This window comes from Papilio xuthus, unplaced genomic scaffold (assembly GCF_000836235.2).
Source record: "Papilio xuthus unplaced genomic scaffold, Pxut_1.1 DF827680.1, whole genome shotgun sequence".
Classification (NCBI taxonomy): domain Eukaryota; kingdom Metazoa; phylum Arthropoda; class Insecta; order Lepidoptera; family Papilionidae; genus Papilio; species Papilio xuthus.
In genome coordinates, this window is record NW_013530969.1 from 1538613 (window position 1) to 1554188 (window position 15576).

At 34.6% G+C, this 15576-nt stretch overlaps 2 protein-coding genes across 4 annotated transcripts; one reads left to right on the plus strand and one right to left on the minus strand.

Annotated features, from left to right (window-relative positions):
• The first annotated feature begins 1922 nt into the window (after window positions 1-1922).
• LOC106117277 (uncharacterized) lies at window positions 1923-15320 on the plus strand. 3 transcript variants are annotated; one of them, XM_013311506.1, is made up of 18 exons: window positions 1923-2067; window positions 2415-2697; window positions 7014-7145; window positions 7590-7786; window positions 7864-8005; window positions 8079-8172; window positions 8256-8435; window positions 8536-8700; window positions 8930-9098; window positions 9660-9803; window positions 9985-10203; window positions 10403-10673; window positions 10782-10919; window positions 11000-11119; window positions 11239-11434; window positions 11956-12204; window positions 13327-13515; window positions 13811-15320. In XM_013311506.1, the coding sequence occupies exons 3-18, from the start codon at window positions 7015-7017 to the stop codon at window positions 13979-13981; spliced, it is 2775 nt and encodes a 924-aa protein (XP_013166960.1). In that variant the 5' UTR covers window positions 1923-2067; window positions 2415-2697; window position 7014; the 3' UTR covers window positions 13982-15320. The 3 variants fall into 3 exon arrangements, with proteins under 3 accessions (XP_013166960.1, XP_013166962.1, XP_013166961.1); XM_013311507.1 differs by having other exon boundaries at window positions 1924-2067; window positions 10436-10673; XM_013311508.1 differs by lacking the exon at window positions 11956-12204.
• Window positions 4783-6290, minus strand: LOC106117279 (Adenylate kinase 3). The gene has a single exon (XM_013311509.1). It carries the CDS (start codon window positions 5923-5925, stop codon window positions 5269-5271), a length of 657 nt encoding a protein of 218 aa, XP_013166963.1. The 5' UTR covers window positions 5926-6290; the 3' UTR covers window positions 4783-5268.
• Window positions 15321-15576: the final 256 nt, after the last annotated feature.

The window sequence follows — 15576 nt, forward strand, 5'->3', positions numbered from 1 at the left end:
CTTGCCCTTATCCCACTTAATGTGGGATAGATATATTTTCATCTCCTACAAATGTTATGGGGTCACATAAGTATGTTAGATTTTAAAAGCAAAGCAATCATTGATGTTATTTCATCATCATCATCATCATCAGCCTATACCCACTGCTGGACATAGGCCCCTCCCATAGCAAGCCACTGAGCACGATCCACGGCCACTCTCATCCAGCTCTTGCTGGCTGCCCTGCGTAGATCATCGCTCCACCGAGTCTGAGGACGTCCTACGCTACGTAGGATATTATTTATTGTCCTGTAATTATGTAGTAAAAGCGTCAAACGAGGAAATTCGTCTGATGCAAGTTACACTGATAAATTTTAATATCTCTATTTAAGGATAAGGTATGACATTTTTTTTTTGTAAAAAATTATATCATGGAAAAGTTTGAGTGTAATCACATAACGACTGTATCTGTTAACAAGAGGGAGGTTACAAATATTTTGGGCGCAAATTTTCTCCGCCCATACATCGTTAGGAGGCGGCGTTGAAACGTTGTTACATGGCTATGTTACTAAGGCGACATAAAACATTGGAATAAGTAACTGTGCTAAAAATAATCCTATGAAGTACTCAAAGAAGACAACTTAAGAAAAAACTTAAATAACGTTCAAGATAAATCTCAAGTATTATAAATCTTTGCCGTCATTTATCGTTCGTATGTATGTAAGTTGGGTTTGTATGTAAATTTCATTGTGACGACTGCAAATTATCAAATCACGAGTTCTCAGTCGCCTTAATTTTTTTCCAATTAATAAATCTTATTTCGATGTTTTGGGATATGTTCTTAAATAAAAATGTTTTTCATATAACATAAACTGTAATGTTTACGTAGTTTAAACTGAAAAATTTTAAATCTTTGTTTCAATACGATGACGTTATTACATTTATTAGAACGTTAGTCAGTCGGTTTTTTTTAACAAATGTAGCATCGACCATTTATCCATTTATAAGTATGTAGTTTAGGTTTAGGGAATGACTTTAATAAAAAAATTAAATGTCTATTTTTTAAAATCCTCCCAAAATACGAAAATCTTACTTTACTGCCTTAAATCTATCTTAACCCAAAATAATACGTTTACTGCTTTCAAATTACCCATAAAACCCTCTTGCTTTCTGTAAAATAAGAATATTTCCTAACTTTCTATGTCTGTTAGTATATAGTTTTCAATTTATATCATCAATAGAATACATCTAAAGTGCGGACAGATAACGTTATTATAGGAGTGTCCGCTCCGCCCTAGCCCGCCCAAATGCGTTACGTAGGGCGGCAACAATTTTCCACGGGCGTTTCTTGTACCAGGACAATATGAATGATGAGGAGTCATAAAATGCCTTTAAAACATTTGCGTCAGCTGTACAAAAAACACGCATGCGCAATAGTTACCCAATAATTCAACCAATCAGTACAGTAACCATTGTTTTGATTGTGTTTCAAAACTTTTCCAGTCGACAGTTAATAAATGAGTTAGCTATCATAATATTTATTTTGGACTCTTCATATACGTAATGAAATGACAAAGTTTTAATTTTCTTTATATGTCTACTTTTCAATAAAAAATATGTTATTTATATCTAGATCTGATTGGCTGGTTTGCTGAATTTTCTCTTTAGACCATTGACACGAAAATAAAAAAGAATTAATGTTTATAGATCGCTGAAAAGAAAAATAAACTAAATCATTGTGATGACGTCTTTGCTGACGTAAGCTACTCTTGTTATATTTTACGTAACGCTCTGGGAGCGGGCGCGAGTGGCGACATTTCACAAGGAATAAAGGGATGGGGTGTTGCGCCCCGGGCGGCGTACGGCGTCGTAGGTCGTGACGTGACGTAGGAGTGACGTCACTGGGGTGTGGGGTTGCGCCACAGGGCGGTCTCTCCCCAGTGAAAGTCGGCGTCAGTACGTTTTGAACCGGCGACGTCGCCACTCGCCTCAGTTCTACGCTAACTACGCGTGTAAGCTTAAAATCGCGTAATTTAACTTAACAAAATTTAGATACGTATAAAATTATCAAGCCGTGAAACTGTACATGTACGTATACTTTTTAATTGTGAAACGTTTTGTTTTATCCATTAAATCATCCTTGTTTACATTAGAACATGACCTAAATTATTATTCAATATTAAAAGTTACGTACATTTTTAACTTGTTTCCTAAAAACTATTTTAGAATGTATTCTATCTATTGTTTATTAAAAACAACAAAAAAAAATTATAATACCGCAAATACAAACATTGAATAAATGTGGGTATTATAGAAATAGAACATTTTCTTATCACATCACGAAACTATCCTTCACAATTCTTTAAAAACATGTAGCTCATTGACAGGACTAACGAGGCCTACGACTTCTGTTAACCCAAGCTTTTTATTTACAGTCTAATTTCAGCGGCGATGCACGAAAGCGGCTAAAAATAAACCGGGGTTCGCGCGCTCCCGTCGCCCGCCGCCGGCTCGCATTTTCATACTAGTTACACTATTTCTGTCTGTAAAGCAATAAGATATCCTACATGCGAGTGAAATCAAGTGGACAACTCTCGTGTGGACAATGAGAAAAGTGCGTAAAAAGAAACCGATTGCCGCGAGGCGACTGTGAGACTCGTGTTGTTTTAGTGTATACTAACTTTATTGTGCCACGGAATTACGACGCAACTTTTAAAGGTAAGTCATTTTTAATTTAATAAACTACATACATACATTAAAATTTGAATTAAAAAAGATCAATAACTGCTTTGAAAAGGTCAAATTTTAATATATTCGGTAAGGATTTTACATTGATTGCTCTAAAAAAATAATTTTAACGTTAATGTTAGATCTATACGTACGTCATGACGGTAGTTTGTACGTAACGAATACAAATAACTCGTCAGTCCGTGTCCCAGATATTCGAGTGCAAGTCAAGGCGACTATAGGCCGATATGGACCCGAATTGAATAACTATAGAATCATTTAATTGCCTTTCATAACAAAAATAAAATTAACCTAGTTAAAGATCTGGTTGTGACAATTTTAATTACGTAAATTCTTTAGTATGCTATTAATTGATTCCCGAGAATCAAACTCCTGTAAGTTGTTATTAACCGGTATCTCTAACCGATAAGTTATAGAGTAGTCTGTCACATCGAATAAAATAGTATGAAAACCGATTGATATAGCATCTGTTAGCTCATATAAAAATTGTAAAGATTGCGGTATTAAATGTCAAAAATTCAACTATAGGATATAGGTTAAATCCCGAAGATTGGAACACGTGCCACGAACCAGTGCAGAATTTAGGTACAACCGCGCCGATGTACGAGTATAAATAAACAAAAGACAATGCAATTATAACAATGCGAATTTTAATCAACACAGTCTTACCGTGGGTTTACACTGCCGATGTATCAAACCGATCGACGTCCCTTTCATTCTTCTTGACAAACTGAGATGACAACATATATAAACAATAATACATGTGTTTTGATGCTTTGAAATTAACGGTTAGCTTCGTTTGTTTGTTGTCCTATTTGGAAAAGCCAATCACAAAGGAAATAAAGGATATAATGTGTTATTTGCAGCCCAAAATTATATTTTCCGAGATACACAGAAATAAGGTCCTATTTGCTAAGACCAATTTTTATTGATCAATAATTTAGGTGAATATTCTGGGGCATATGTATCCGTTCCATTGTGACCTAAACGGCTTGATAACTTTTCCAGGGCGAGGTATCTTCCGATTCCTATTCAGAAGTGTTTAAAGCTATCACTCAAGATATTGTCAAGGATTTGCCATTGGTACTTCTTAAATCATTCATTTATATATATTATAGAAACAACGTACAAATCCATGGGTCGTTTACGAATCGTTTGGACACTTTCATGTGATAACTTGCTTTCATATCTTTACGGTACTAAGGCACTGATACTATCTAAAATTATATTTACAGAGAAGAGTTTCATAATCCACGGTAACGCTCGGATGAATCAAATCATTTTCATTATGAACAAATAAAAAAGTCATGAATCACTTAAAAATACTAATGAATACAATCATACGTATGGAAAAATCAATACAATACCGCGGTTATTTGAAGGTGCCACGAATTACGTCGACTATAACTGTAGCATTGGTATAAAAAGTTAATAAACAATAAAAGGGTAATAATAAAACACTAAAGAATAACAACCAGTTAAAAACATCTTTATTATCAACAAAATGTCAAATTCAAAGTCTACCACTAAATGTGTATATCCATACTAAACTACCCATTACAAAATCCGTAAAACACGACCCAAAATAGCGACTCACTATATCAAACTAGTTGACACATTTGTGATTATTTGTGCAAAAAGTTACAATTATATGTCACATCTTTATCACATAACACAATCACTATGAAAAACTATGTATACATTTGGCTACCTTGATTTTATATACAGTATTAACACCTTAAGTACAGTATAAAAAAACTTAACAACTGCCTTTAACATGATTGACTTATTAGCATATATTTATTGTTATTTTTTATAGATATATTTATTTTCATACTTATTTGAGAATGAAATAAAGTACATAATGTAAGCTATACTATGTAATAAGTAAGAAACATTTTAATTTATTATAAAATAAACATATGACAATAAATGTTAACAAAAATGACATATAAAAATGAATACATAAAATAATTACTTGTTAATTTATTATATTATAATTTAACAAAACTAAATTAACAAGAATAATAATAAATCAATATAACATGTCAACAACTAGTAATTAAAAATATATTTTTTATAATATATCAACACAAAGTTATAATATGCCTGTATCAAGATTTATTTACCCTGAAGTACTGGCAATATCAAATTATCACAATAAAAAAGCAAAAAGGAACTTTACAAACATTCATTTATGTATCTAAAATTTTTTATATAGCCCGGTGTTTTAACTGATTTAAAAAAGGAGGAGGTTCTCGATTCATCTGTATTTTTATAGTAACCATTGACTAGAAGAAATGTTAAGTGTTGATATTCATTATTTGGAAGACATTATTGCACTGTCTGTCAAGACTTTGTCTTAATTGACCTTAAAATTATTTGTGACATTTTCAATAATTACTTTTCTACAATAATCACTTACAACTAAATACACCAAAATCTATTAAAAAACTATATGTCTAACACATGAAAAAGGCACTATAAATAACTACTATAAAATCTGTGTATGAAAAAATTGTAACATCTTACAGTTAAAGATTATTTTTTAAAAATTGGATCTAAATATGATGTTACCTTTGGCCATATTTCATCAGATGTGCGGCCTTCAAAATTTTTTAATATACCTTTATCTGTATAAAAATTTATGACAGGTTGTGTCACACTTTTATATATTTCCAACCGCTTAAGAACAGCTTCAGGTTTGTCATCTGGCCGTTGGATTAAATCTTCACCAGTTACATCATCTTTCCCCATCACTTTTGGTGTGTTAAAACCTATATTATAAACTCTGCCTGATGGTAAATGAACCCAGCGGTTCTTCACCCTTTCTATTATTACTTCAAATGGTACTTCCAGGTTTAAAACTACATCCACAGGGTGCACTTTCCATAGAGCATTTGCTTGGACCACAGTCCTCGGAAAACCATCCAATAACCATGGCTTATCACTATTCTGTTTTAATTCCGCTATCATAAATTTAATTATAACATCATCTGGTACTAATTTACCTTCATTTAAGTACTTTTTGACTTCTTTTCCCAGCTCAGTTTGTTTTTCTATATGGTCCCTCAATTTGTCACCACTTGATATGTGCTCTATGCCATATTTTTTCACAATTCGGGATGATATAGTACCCTTTCCGGATGCAGGTGCACCGAGTATTAAAGCTTTCAATAATTTAGCCTTTGCAGACATTGTCAAGGCAGCCAGGCAAACAAGCTTATGTAAAATTTGACCTTTGCTCAGAATGTACTTTAGACTTTATATTTGTTTCAACTGTGCGAAATCAATGTGTGTGTTAAATTATCAGGAAAATTAGACTTACATAGCCGGTTAATCATTATCATAACGGAGTAGATAAAATTCTGAATTTATATTATTTATCTTTGAAGGTTATAATATTAAATGATACTTGCAGATACTTATCAGTCCATTCCAATTAGTTGTGTAATACATATGAAATCCTTTCATTTCTCTTAAAATATAATAAATTACTTATCGCAATACATTATCACAACAAAATTAAAATTCACTTTTGTGTCACAGACTAAATATTTTGTTTTGAACGTTTAAATGTTTGTGGCAATGTTAAATGTCAAACGTAACGTAAATGGACGCGTTCAAATCTATTATTGGGCTACGTTCGAAAGCTAAAAGCGTCTTGTATTGAATTATATTATTGCGTAATTATATAGTTTCAGTAATATTTGAATCGGAACGTAAAGAGATGCTTTAAACATATGCATAATTGCGATAAGTATATCTTTTACCATTTTATTACATTTTGATTAAAAAAATAAATTATCAAAAAGCTCACAGCTAGATTTAATTAGAATGATCTTAGAATACTAATCCGGGCCCAATAGTGATTGCAAAAACTGTGACCAATTAGTGTCTTGATAACATTTCGCATATACTGATATTGAAAAAATTTCCAGCAGTACAAAACCGAAATGTTCGGTATAAGTAGTTTAACACAACGATTCCTGTAAAATCTACCTCATGGGTATGAAATTATGTAGGTATATTGAATAATCTTACGCGTCGACTAATATTTATAAAATTGGCGTCAACTTTACACATCGAACTCACTATTTTAGCTTTTTAAACCTTTGCTCGTGATGTATGAAGATTTTACTAATTCGTTTGGTTCTTTAACTCTCACAGTCAATTAAATTAGACTACATATTTATCTGTAATCGAAGGGCTTATTAAAGATGTTGCTCATTCGATCGCAATTTGATAAAAATGAACATCACATTGGTAAAGTAATTATTTTTTAGAATGGCGCTCGTAATGTTGCCGTGTGACCTGCCTTGGTGGACTTCAGTACAGCGTCATTTAAAACATCTTCTCTTGGCATCAGCTCCTGTTAAACTCACAGCAAGCATGATGAAAATTCATGACATGTGCAAGTAAGTCCTGACTAGACTGTTTTTCACTTAATTTGGCAATTCTTTCGTTATTTTTATAAACAGTTAGAAGTTCCAGTGTCCTATATTTGTGGTAACTAATAATATTAAGCGTTTTGTAGCCGACCATAGATACTGTAATGATGTGTAATCCTAATATGCATAACGTACACCCAGTTTCGCGAAAGAATCACCGTTAGTGCGGTAGTAGGAACCTTGGGTAGCTGTAATTGGATTACTCATTATGAAACTCGTGTACAATCTAAGAATATATTGTTACTATGTCCAGCCAGAGTATTAAGACATATACTACTTTATTTCACTATGAGATGAAATAGTTCAGCTTCTTTGAAACAAGACTTTAGCATCCCAAAAACTTAACCGCTCTAAACTTATTTAAATTGTTCGTAATTTAAATAACGGTCAACTCACAAATTGACATTACAGTATAGGTATAGATCCAGATGACGACATCAAAGATCCGGATCTGATGAAAGGCTTGGAGCAATTTCTTATAGAAGAGCTATCTGAAGACGAGCAAAGAAATTTCCTCGACAACACTATTAGAATAATGGTGAACAGAGCATTGCACCTTAAACGATGGCGCCCACCTAAAGGACTTATGTTTAGCTTACAACAACAAAGTGTGTATGACTTAAATTAAATTAATACTCTACTTTCATTAAATAGAAGAATACGTTAATAGTTTGATATCTTTCAGGCGATGTTACGGAACTGGATTACAATTTTCTATCGTCACTTATTTCTCATGCATTTTTCTCGACTTTCCCAAAAAGAACGCTCAAAACGCATCCGACTTTACAAGACTTCAATTTTACACATTTTTTTAAAAATTTACACAGGTAAATAACAAATTTCCAGATTTAATACATCCCGTGGAGTTATTATTGACGTGATGTTCATTCAATCTTACAGAAAATCACAGAGAAACAAACTAAAAAGTTTAATACATTATTTTGAATGGTTGGATAAGAATAGCAGCGAAGGCAGCGTTAAACTAAGCAGACAGGTGAGGAGATAAATATCACGGAACCTGACACTGTTGGCGCATATTTAAACTGTGACTTAGTACCACCAATGTTACTGTTGCAGGTAATGACAGCAAAGCAATGGTTAACTATAGAAGATTGGTTAGAATGTACGTTGCCGCTGTGCAAGTTGTTAGTGAGGCACGAGGGACGGCCGGAGCGATGCGAAAACGATGAAGCCATTAGAATATGTTTTGCTAGCAGTAGAGTCGGCGGCGACGTCCTTATTGATGGAGATTCACAGGTAGTTAATTAAGAATACCTACTCCATGCTCAAACACAGAAGATGGTGTTGGAGAAAACTAATACCCTACGAATAACTTACCAATTATCTAAACTTTAAGGAGTCGCTGACAATGTTTATGATGCCGGAGCTGCTACCCGTCATGCTTTCGGTGGAATCGCTGGAGGACAACGAGGTGTTGAAGGCGGAAGGCGTCAGATTGTTTAGCCGGATCAGCGACAACCGCCAGAAACCTAATATCGAACTACTCTCTGAACCTAAAACAGTAAGCTGACTAAAAAAAAAAATAATTTTTCCCAAAAAAAATATGCAGTTTTTGCTGATATTTTTTCGATTATATTTATTGTATTGCAAAACAGACTTGTTTGACATATAAACACGCAGCCTGAATGGACGATTTTAACCTATTTGTTGAATATCAGTTTTGAATAATTTCTCTTCACTAACACCGACAAATTGCGTACTATGTAGGAAGATTGTAATTTCTTGTACAGGTAACCGTATGTCTAATGGACGCTGAAGATTACAGCGCCTTGCCCCTCGGTCAATGGGAAGAAGACAACGTGCTTCGGGAACTGAACAAGAGCCTGCTCGCCTTCCAGCAAGCGCCTATGAAGAGTCGCGATAGCCAGCAACGACAAGAGAGAAGATTGTCACCTATAGGTTGCCATACATTTTACATACAACAAATTAAGCTTGTAGCTTGCTTATGACCTTCTATATTTACTGTATTTTACAAAATAAAACATGAATGTCCAATGGTTACGACAAATAGTCTCCTTACTCGTGCCAAGCCTATTCCTAAATGTGAATAAAAGACGTGGGTATGTAATTTTCTCCACCTTGACCCGATAACCATAATAAAAGTAAGCCAATAAACACTAAGATCATTAAATAGAGAAGTAATGACTAATCCGAATGTTACCGAAAGTATTTAGGAAATAAATCCAATATTGCTAAACGGATTAAGTTGGTTTTCGTGTTTTTGTGTTGAAAATATTAAAACTCTATACTTGTAAATTTCAAAGTATACAATGATGTCTTTGTATAAGTTACTCAGTTAACTAACTATATTTGGGACCAACAAAATCAAAACAAACACCTTACATCATCAATAGTCTGAAGCAATTTCAATATCAATAGTAATTTTACCGGAACAAAACTCCTAAACTTAAATATTGGTACTTAAGCGTAAGTAATGAGGTTCAACTTTGCTATGCACAGGGGAATCATTTAGCCACACACCTCCTGAAGTCGAGGCGACAGTGATGATAAAGCAGTCGTCATGCAGCACAATCAACAGCTACAACAGCAGGAGTCCCTCTCCGCAGACATACTGCGCAGCCACACTTAATTTAAACGATCCCAGTAAGTTAACGAGCAAAATTAATTGATCACATGGTTTTCAATGTGATCAATTAATTTTGCTCAAATAACTCAAATAACTTTTGTTATGGTAATAAATGTTAAATATTTCATTAGAAGCAAAATACATCGAATGGGATGAGGCATCTTAAAATAAATAATTAACATTCTCGTTATTTTCCAGGCGTAGAATTAACAAAACGAAAATGTTGGTTATCTCCTGATGGAGGTGTTTTGAACAATCGAAGGGGAAGATTCATTGTGCTGGGCTCTTCGGGAGAATGTCTACCGGTGACAAGGAGTCCAGGTCTTATCAACCTGGATACTCAAGAGGACAGTCTCTATTCTAGTTGTAATTCCAGCGACGACGAATATCACAGTGCAAATGACAGCTTTGACTACGGTAAATACACCACGGTTAATTCTTTAGGCGCAAGTTAAACAAATTCTTAAGACAAAAATATAGTGTAACATAGCAAATATTTACTTAATACTGTGTAGATATTGAACTCTACCAATGGTGGACACGGAAAAGGCACACTTCTATTAGATAATGGATAATCTTAGGATTGTCAGCTGTAGCCTCAGTTTTTTGTTTTTAGATACGATTTTCCAGAAAGACTTGTCCATTCCAGGAGGTAGCGAGGATGAAGGCAGAGGCGAAAGCGCACGTCCGAACTCATTGAAGTACTACAAGGAACTATCCACTGAGGAGAGGCGGCAGAGCTTCGCGGAGAGGTTGCGGGAGGCGCTGAGGAGAGAGGCGGAGAACTCCTGCACCACCAGCACCACCGGCGATTGGTCCACTGACAGCTCCAGCTATGCACCAGGGGTCAGCATACCGTGTGCAGAACCTAATGGGAATGAAGTTAGGTAAGACTTAATGACACCTAATTACAACTTTAAATAAAGCAATAACACAATGTTCACCAATATTGTCTTGGTATTTGACGAAAATGATTTAAATTCTCGTATATTCAGGGTAAAACGCGGCAGTTCCGTTGGTTTCGTGCTTACCGACAAAGAAGTGGACAACGGCAATACTTCCTTGAGCCGACGACCGATTGAAAGGAAGGAAACAGGGAATAGTTCAAAATATAGTTTTAGCACGGAATATACGTAAGTGAATATATCAAATATGAATATGAGGAAGAAATAGTCGTTATATCTAGTAATAACACCAATAATAATTATTACAGTTCGGAATTAGAAGAAGTATACGAACAATTCAATCATTGGTTAAACGATCCCATTTGCAATAACACAACGGAAGAGAATAAAAATAAAGAGTTGGATCCCAGGGATTTAGCTGTGATAAGGTAAATATGTTATCTTTACGGTACTTAATATATTAGAAAAGACTGGTTTATTAATTATTACTATGTTCTTGAAACACCTCAAAATTGCTATAATAATGTATGGTCATGGTCGTGTTCAGGTTCGCCGGATCGCTGCTGAAGCGTACGTTGAGCGAGTCAATGGCCAGCGGCACTGCTGGCGCCAGTGGCGCGGAGGCGGCCGAGCTGTACGGTCGCGACGGCCGCGACCGCGCTACGCCGCGTCGTCTCGCTCTCGCTGCGCGCTCTCTCTCACTCGAACTAGCGCGCCATAGACACCGTCTCGCCGCACATTTGGTCAGTTACATTTAAATTTTATACGTTGAAAATACGTTACGAAACTATTGTAACCTCAATAATTTCAAACCTATCATAATTAAAGATATAAAACATATACACTTGAAGAATCAGGCTTCTAAATTATTATAGTTTAACTAATGCTTTTCTTTTATATCATACTTTGCATATGATTAAAAAGACCGCTTATTATTATAATTGCACGACACACTTCTGAAAATATAAATAACTTTGTGTATGTATGTATATGTATTTTCTTTTGTGTTTGCATTAAATAAAAGCTTATGTGTCATAACGCAAATAAAGAATTAGCGATAACCCTATATTACTATCTATACTAAACGTGGTCTTCATTTCTATTTCTTCTAAATTACCATTGATTGTAACACACAAAAACTACTTATACTCTTTCATATAATATCGTTATATTTAAACTCAATGCTAAATAAAAAAAATGTTTACTACATCATTTACGTCTGGTTTCTAAAACCTTTAATTTATGATTTACTATGTTTTAACAGAGACGTAAAGTAAAAGAGTCGATACCAGAAGAGATATTAGAGAGTACGAAAGAGAGGCACAATACCAACAATAATAGAGAGACGAATGAAGCCGCCTCACTCGACTCTTCCACAGACACATCTTCGACGCAGTTGTCCAACCCCAATTTAAAAAAGAAAAAACTAAATTGGGTTGTCAACATGATTGTCGAGACGATCGAAGAGACAGTTGAATGTGAACCAGTCACTGTCAATATAAAGAAATCTAAGGTTAGAGCGTCTGTATGTCGCTAATACTCGGACATTTGACGTGTTTACTAACTACGAAAGCACTTTCTTCGACGATAACGCTCACTTGATCAAGTTCATTGGGTTAATACTTTGTAACAAGGATTGTCTACATAATTATCGATTAGGAGGGACACCCCTGTTAACAGAGTCTCTTATAACACTAGCAACAAGACAATTCTAATTGTTACGAATACGTAATCCTAAACGCTAGATGCAACGACTTATGTAGTGTGTGTGTTTAATCGGCTTTATGTCCTACGACATGATAATACAAATATTACGGTTAGAAGGCTAAACCTGTGACATTTCTTCCCTTAATTCAAATGTAGAATGCCGTTATGACCGTTATGCTCGGAATTTGAATACTTTTGAGGATTTTACACCCTGGAGTGAATTATATTTTGTTTGTACCCTTATCCTAATTAGCGTTTTGTAGATCAAAACGCGCATCATATAGAAGCTAAAGTAGGAATTGATACTATGTGCGTATTAATAATCTTCTGTGACTTTTGTTTACTTTAAATGCTTTGGCTATCATATGACACTGTAACGGAATATCATAAAATATTTGACCTTCGTAACTACACACCAGATTCTAAAATTGCAACTTTTCTTATACATACACCCAAGAAACAAATTTAAGGAAACTTTTTGGCAATATCTAACCCTTTTGCCTACTAAATGACGCGCTTTTTTTGTCGCTTACCATTAAAAAAAAACATTTTTCGAAACTTAGCTGCCCATGGGTTTCTGAAACCAAAATCACTCTATTAAACATATTATCGTCATCCTTCCTTCTTATCATCTTTGCCAAATCTGAGATAAAGATGTTTTATACAGGGATTTTGGTCTCAGCAAGCAACGATAAGATTATTGTTTAGCACAGCTTTGATTTATCATTTTGGACATCTAACTAAATGGTAAAAGTTCGTACGCTAATCTTAATTTAGTTAGGTTATCAGTTATATGCTAATCAAAGGCTGAGTCCGTTGGACCGATTAAGATCAATGTTAAGATGCCTAGAATGAAGGCAGGAGACGAATATCACTTTGTGGCGAGACCTATGTTAAGTCAACGTCTATAATATCTTTTGTTTTTCAGCTAAACGAGCTGGCGCACAAGATAGTGTCGGGCGGGTCGTGCCGGCCTGTGGCGACGGGCAATTGGGGCTGCGGCCGGCGGCAGCGCGGACACCCGCAACTCAAGCTGCTGCTGCAATGGCTGGCCGCGAGCGTCGCCGGGGTGCCCGCCTTGATCTATTATACCTTCGGAAATGAGAAGCTCTTTAAGGTACACAAAATATAATCCGACTAATTTAAGTATACATCTTGCAATCGCTCGTCCCAGCAAATCTTGGGCCTTTAGCTATATATGCATGTGTGAAGGGAGACTTGTATTCCAAGCGCATGTTTACTATCAACATTGGGTACTTAATAATGGAAGAGTTTTTTTACGATGAAATAATTATCATCAGTTCAGAAGATTAATAATTTAACTACAACAATCGAATACTTTCTTTTTGTGATTATAGCATAGACTCTGAGAGTTTTGTAAGACATTGCAGATGTTGTTTTGTTGGACGTAGCTGGACACATTGGTTCGAGTGCTGGTGGATAGAAAATGGACAGTTGGTCAGTTAACGCGGGCGGTGCTGAAGTTCGCGCGTCAAGTACTACACGAGCCCCACGTCATCCCCGACAACCATTCCCTTTTCGACGAGTTGATCGGCATTGAAAAAATACCAGATGACTACTAGTTCTGTTAACTACGAAGACTACAGCAACGTACCGTCATGACAACGATAGTGGCGCCAAAATGACGCCATCTTATAAATATGGTATTGATAGGATTTCATTACAAATAAAAACGTTGTAGGGACGTTTTAAAGTTAGTCGGAATACTTTTCCGGCCTTAAAACGTTTCTACAACGTGTGAAATAAGATTACAAACAAAATTTGACTATTCGTACTGATTATGTATGCATTTATAAGTTCAGACAGATGTCTACGTATACCTTAATGCGTTACTCGTTACTTGTATGGAATGTGATTTTGGCAGCTGTGTCTTATTTACTCAAGACTAGTGCAATTTTAAATAGCATTAATAACATAGTTACATAAAAGCAATACTATAATTCGAAATATGATTATACAAACTTAATATTTTTGTACAAAATTATCAGTACAAGTATAATAAAAACATTTATAACAGTAGGGTTTTTTATCTAATCAATATAACGAATAAAAATTTTAAGGGCAATTTACAAATAAAAAGGCAGTTATAAATTTTACCTATTAAAGATAGTATTATAACGAACTTTTGAACATTTTCGCATTTGTTATAAATACCTACGCTGGGCTGGACTTAATCCAAAAACAAAGACGCAAAAAATACGTATCTTAATTTGTTTTCCTTAATTACAAAGTATTTTGTGTTAAAGTGTTATAGCTAAAGTAAAAACAGATGCAATATTGATTTTGACATCTTAATTAAGTACAGCGATAAAAGAATCTACATTCAAGACTATGGTTATTTAAGTACCGACGTATATAGTTTTGGAACTAATTTTGCGTTCTCTAGTCGTTGTTTTAATTGGATTATAGCCAAACAAGCCGAGCCTATTATTTGTAATGGTGTTATGTTGTTTAACACTAAATATATAGCAATTTATTCGTTCTAAACATTGGTTTACTATTAAAGGAATTTGAACTATGATTTCACGTAAATATTGTATCGTCTGGTCACTTCGCTCAGTGTAATGTTCTTATCTAAAAGTTTGTTCGAAAAGATCGTTGTGGTCGCTAAACCTTAAATTGTAACTATTTGCTACAAACTTCTTATTGTGAATCAAATAATAAAAGACATTTGAATAGGGCAACACAGATGCACCTTAGTATTGCTATCTAAATTAAAAGTACTTAACGTCAGTGGTGCCAACATACAACGTTTGTTTTCGAGCAAATTTTACTTTTATGTTGTAGACATCGTTTTACAAAGTCTTCCACTGATCGAATCTCAATGTGTCCAAAGTTTTCTTGATTTTTATGACTATACGAGTCTACCAAGTGATGAGTAATAAATGCGTCATATAAATACCCGTGTTTTTTTATTTATGTATTATATCTTACCAGTTAGTTATCTACAGATGGTACACCCAAGAACTAGCAGGAAGTCTATGGCCATATGATTATAAAATAATGCACGTATTACTTCCAGTTATTGAACCGTATATTAATTGCATTAAATGCAAATGTTAAGATGGATGGTTGTTAATCTGTTTATTACATATCTCCAAAACGCCTGAACGGTTCCCAATGATATTTGGCATACTTATAGAACAAAGCGTGGAAG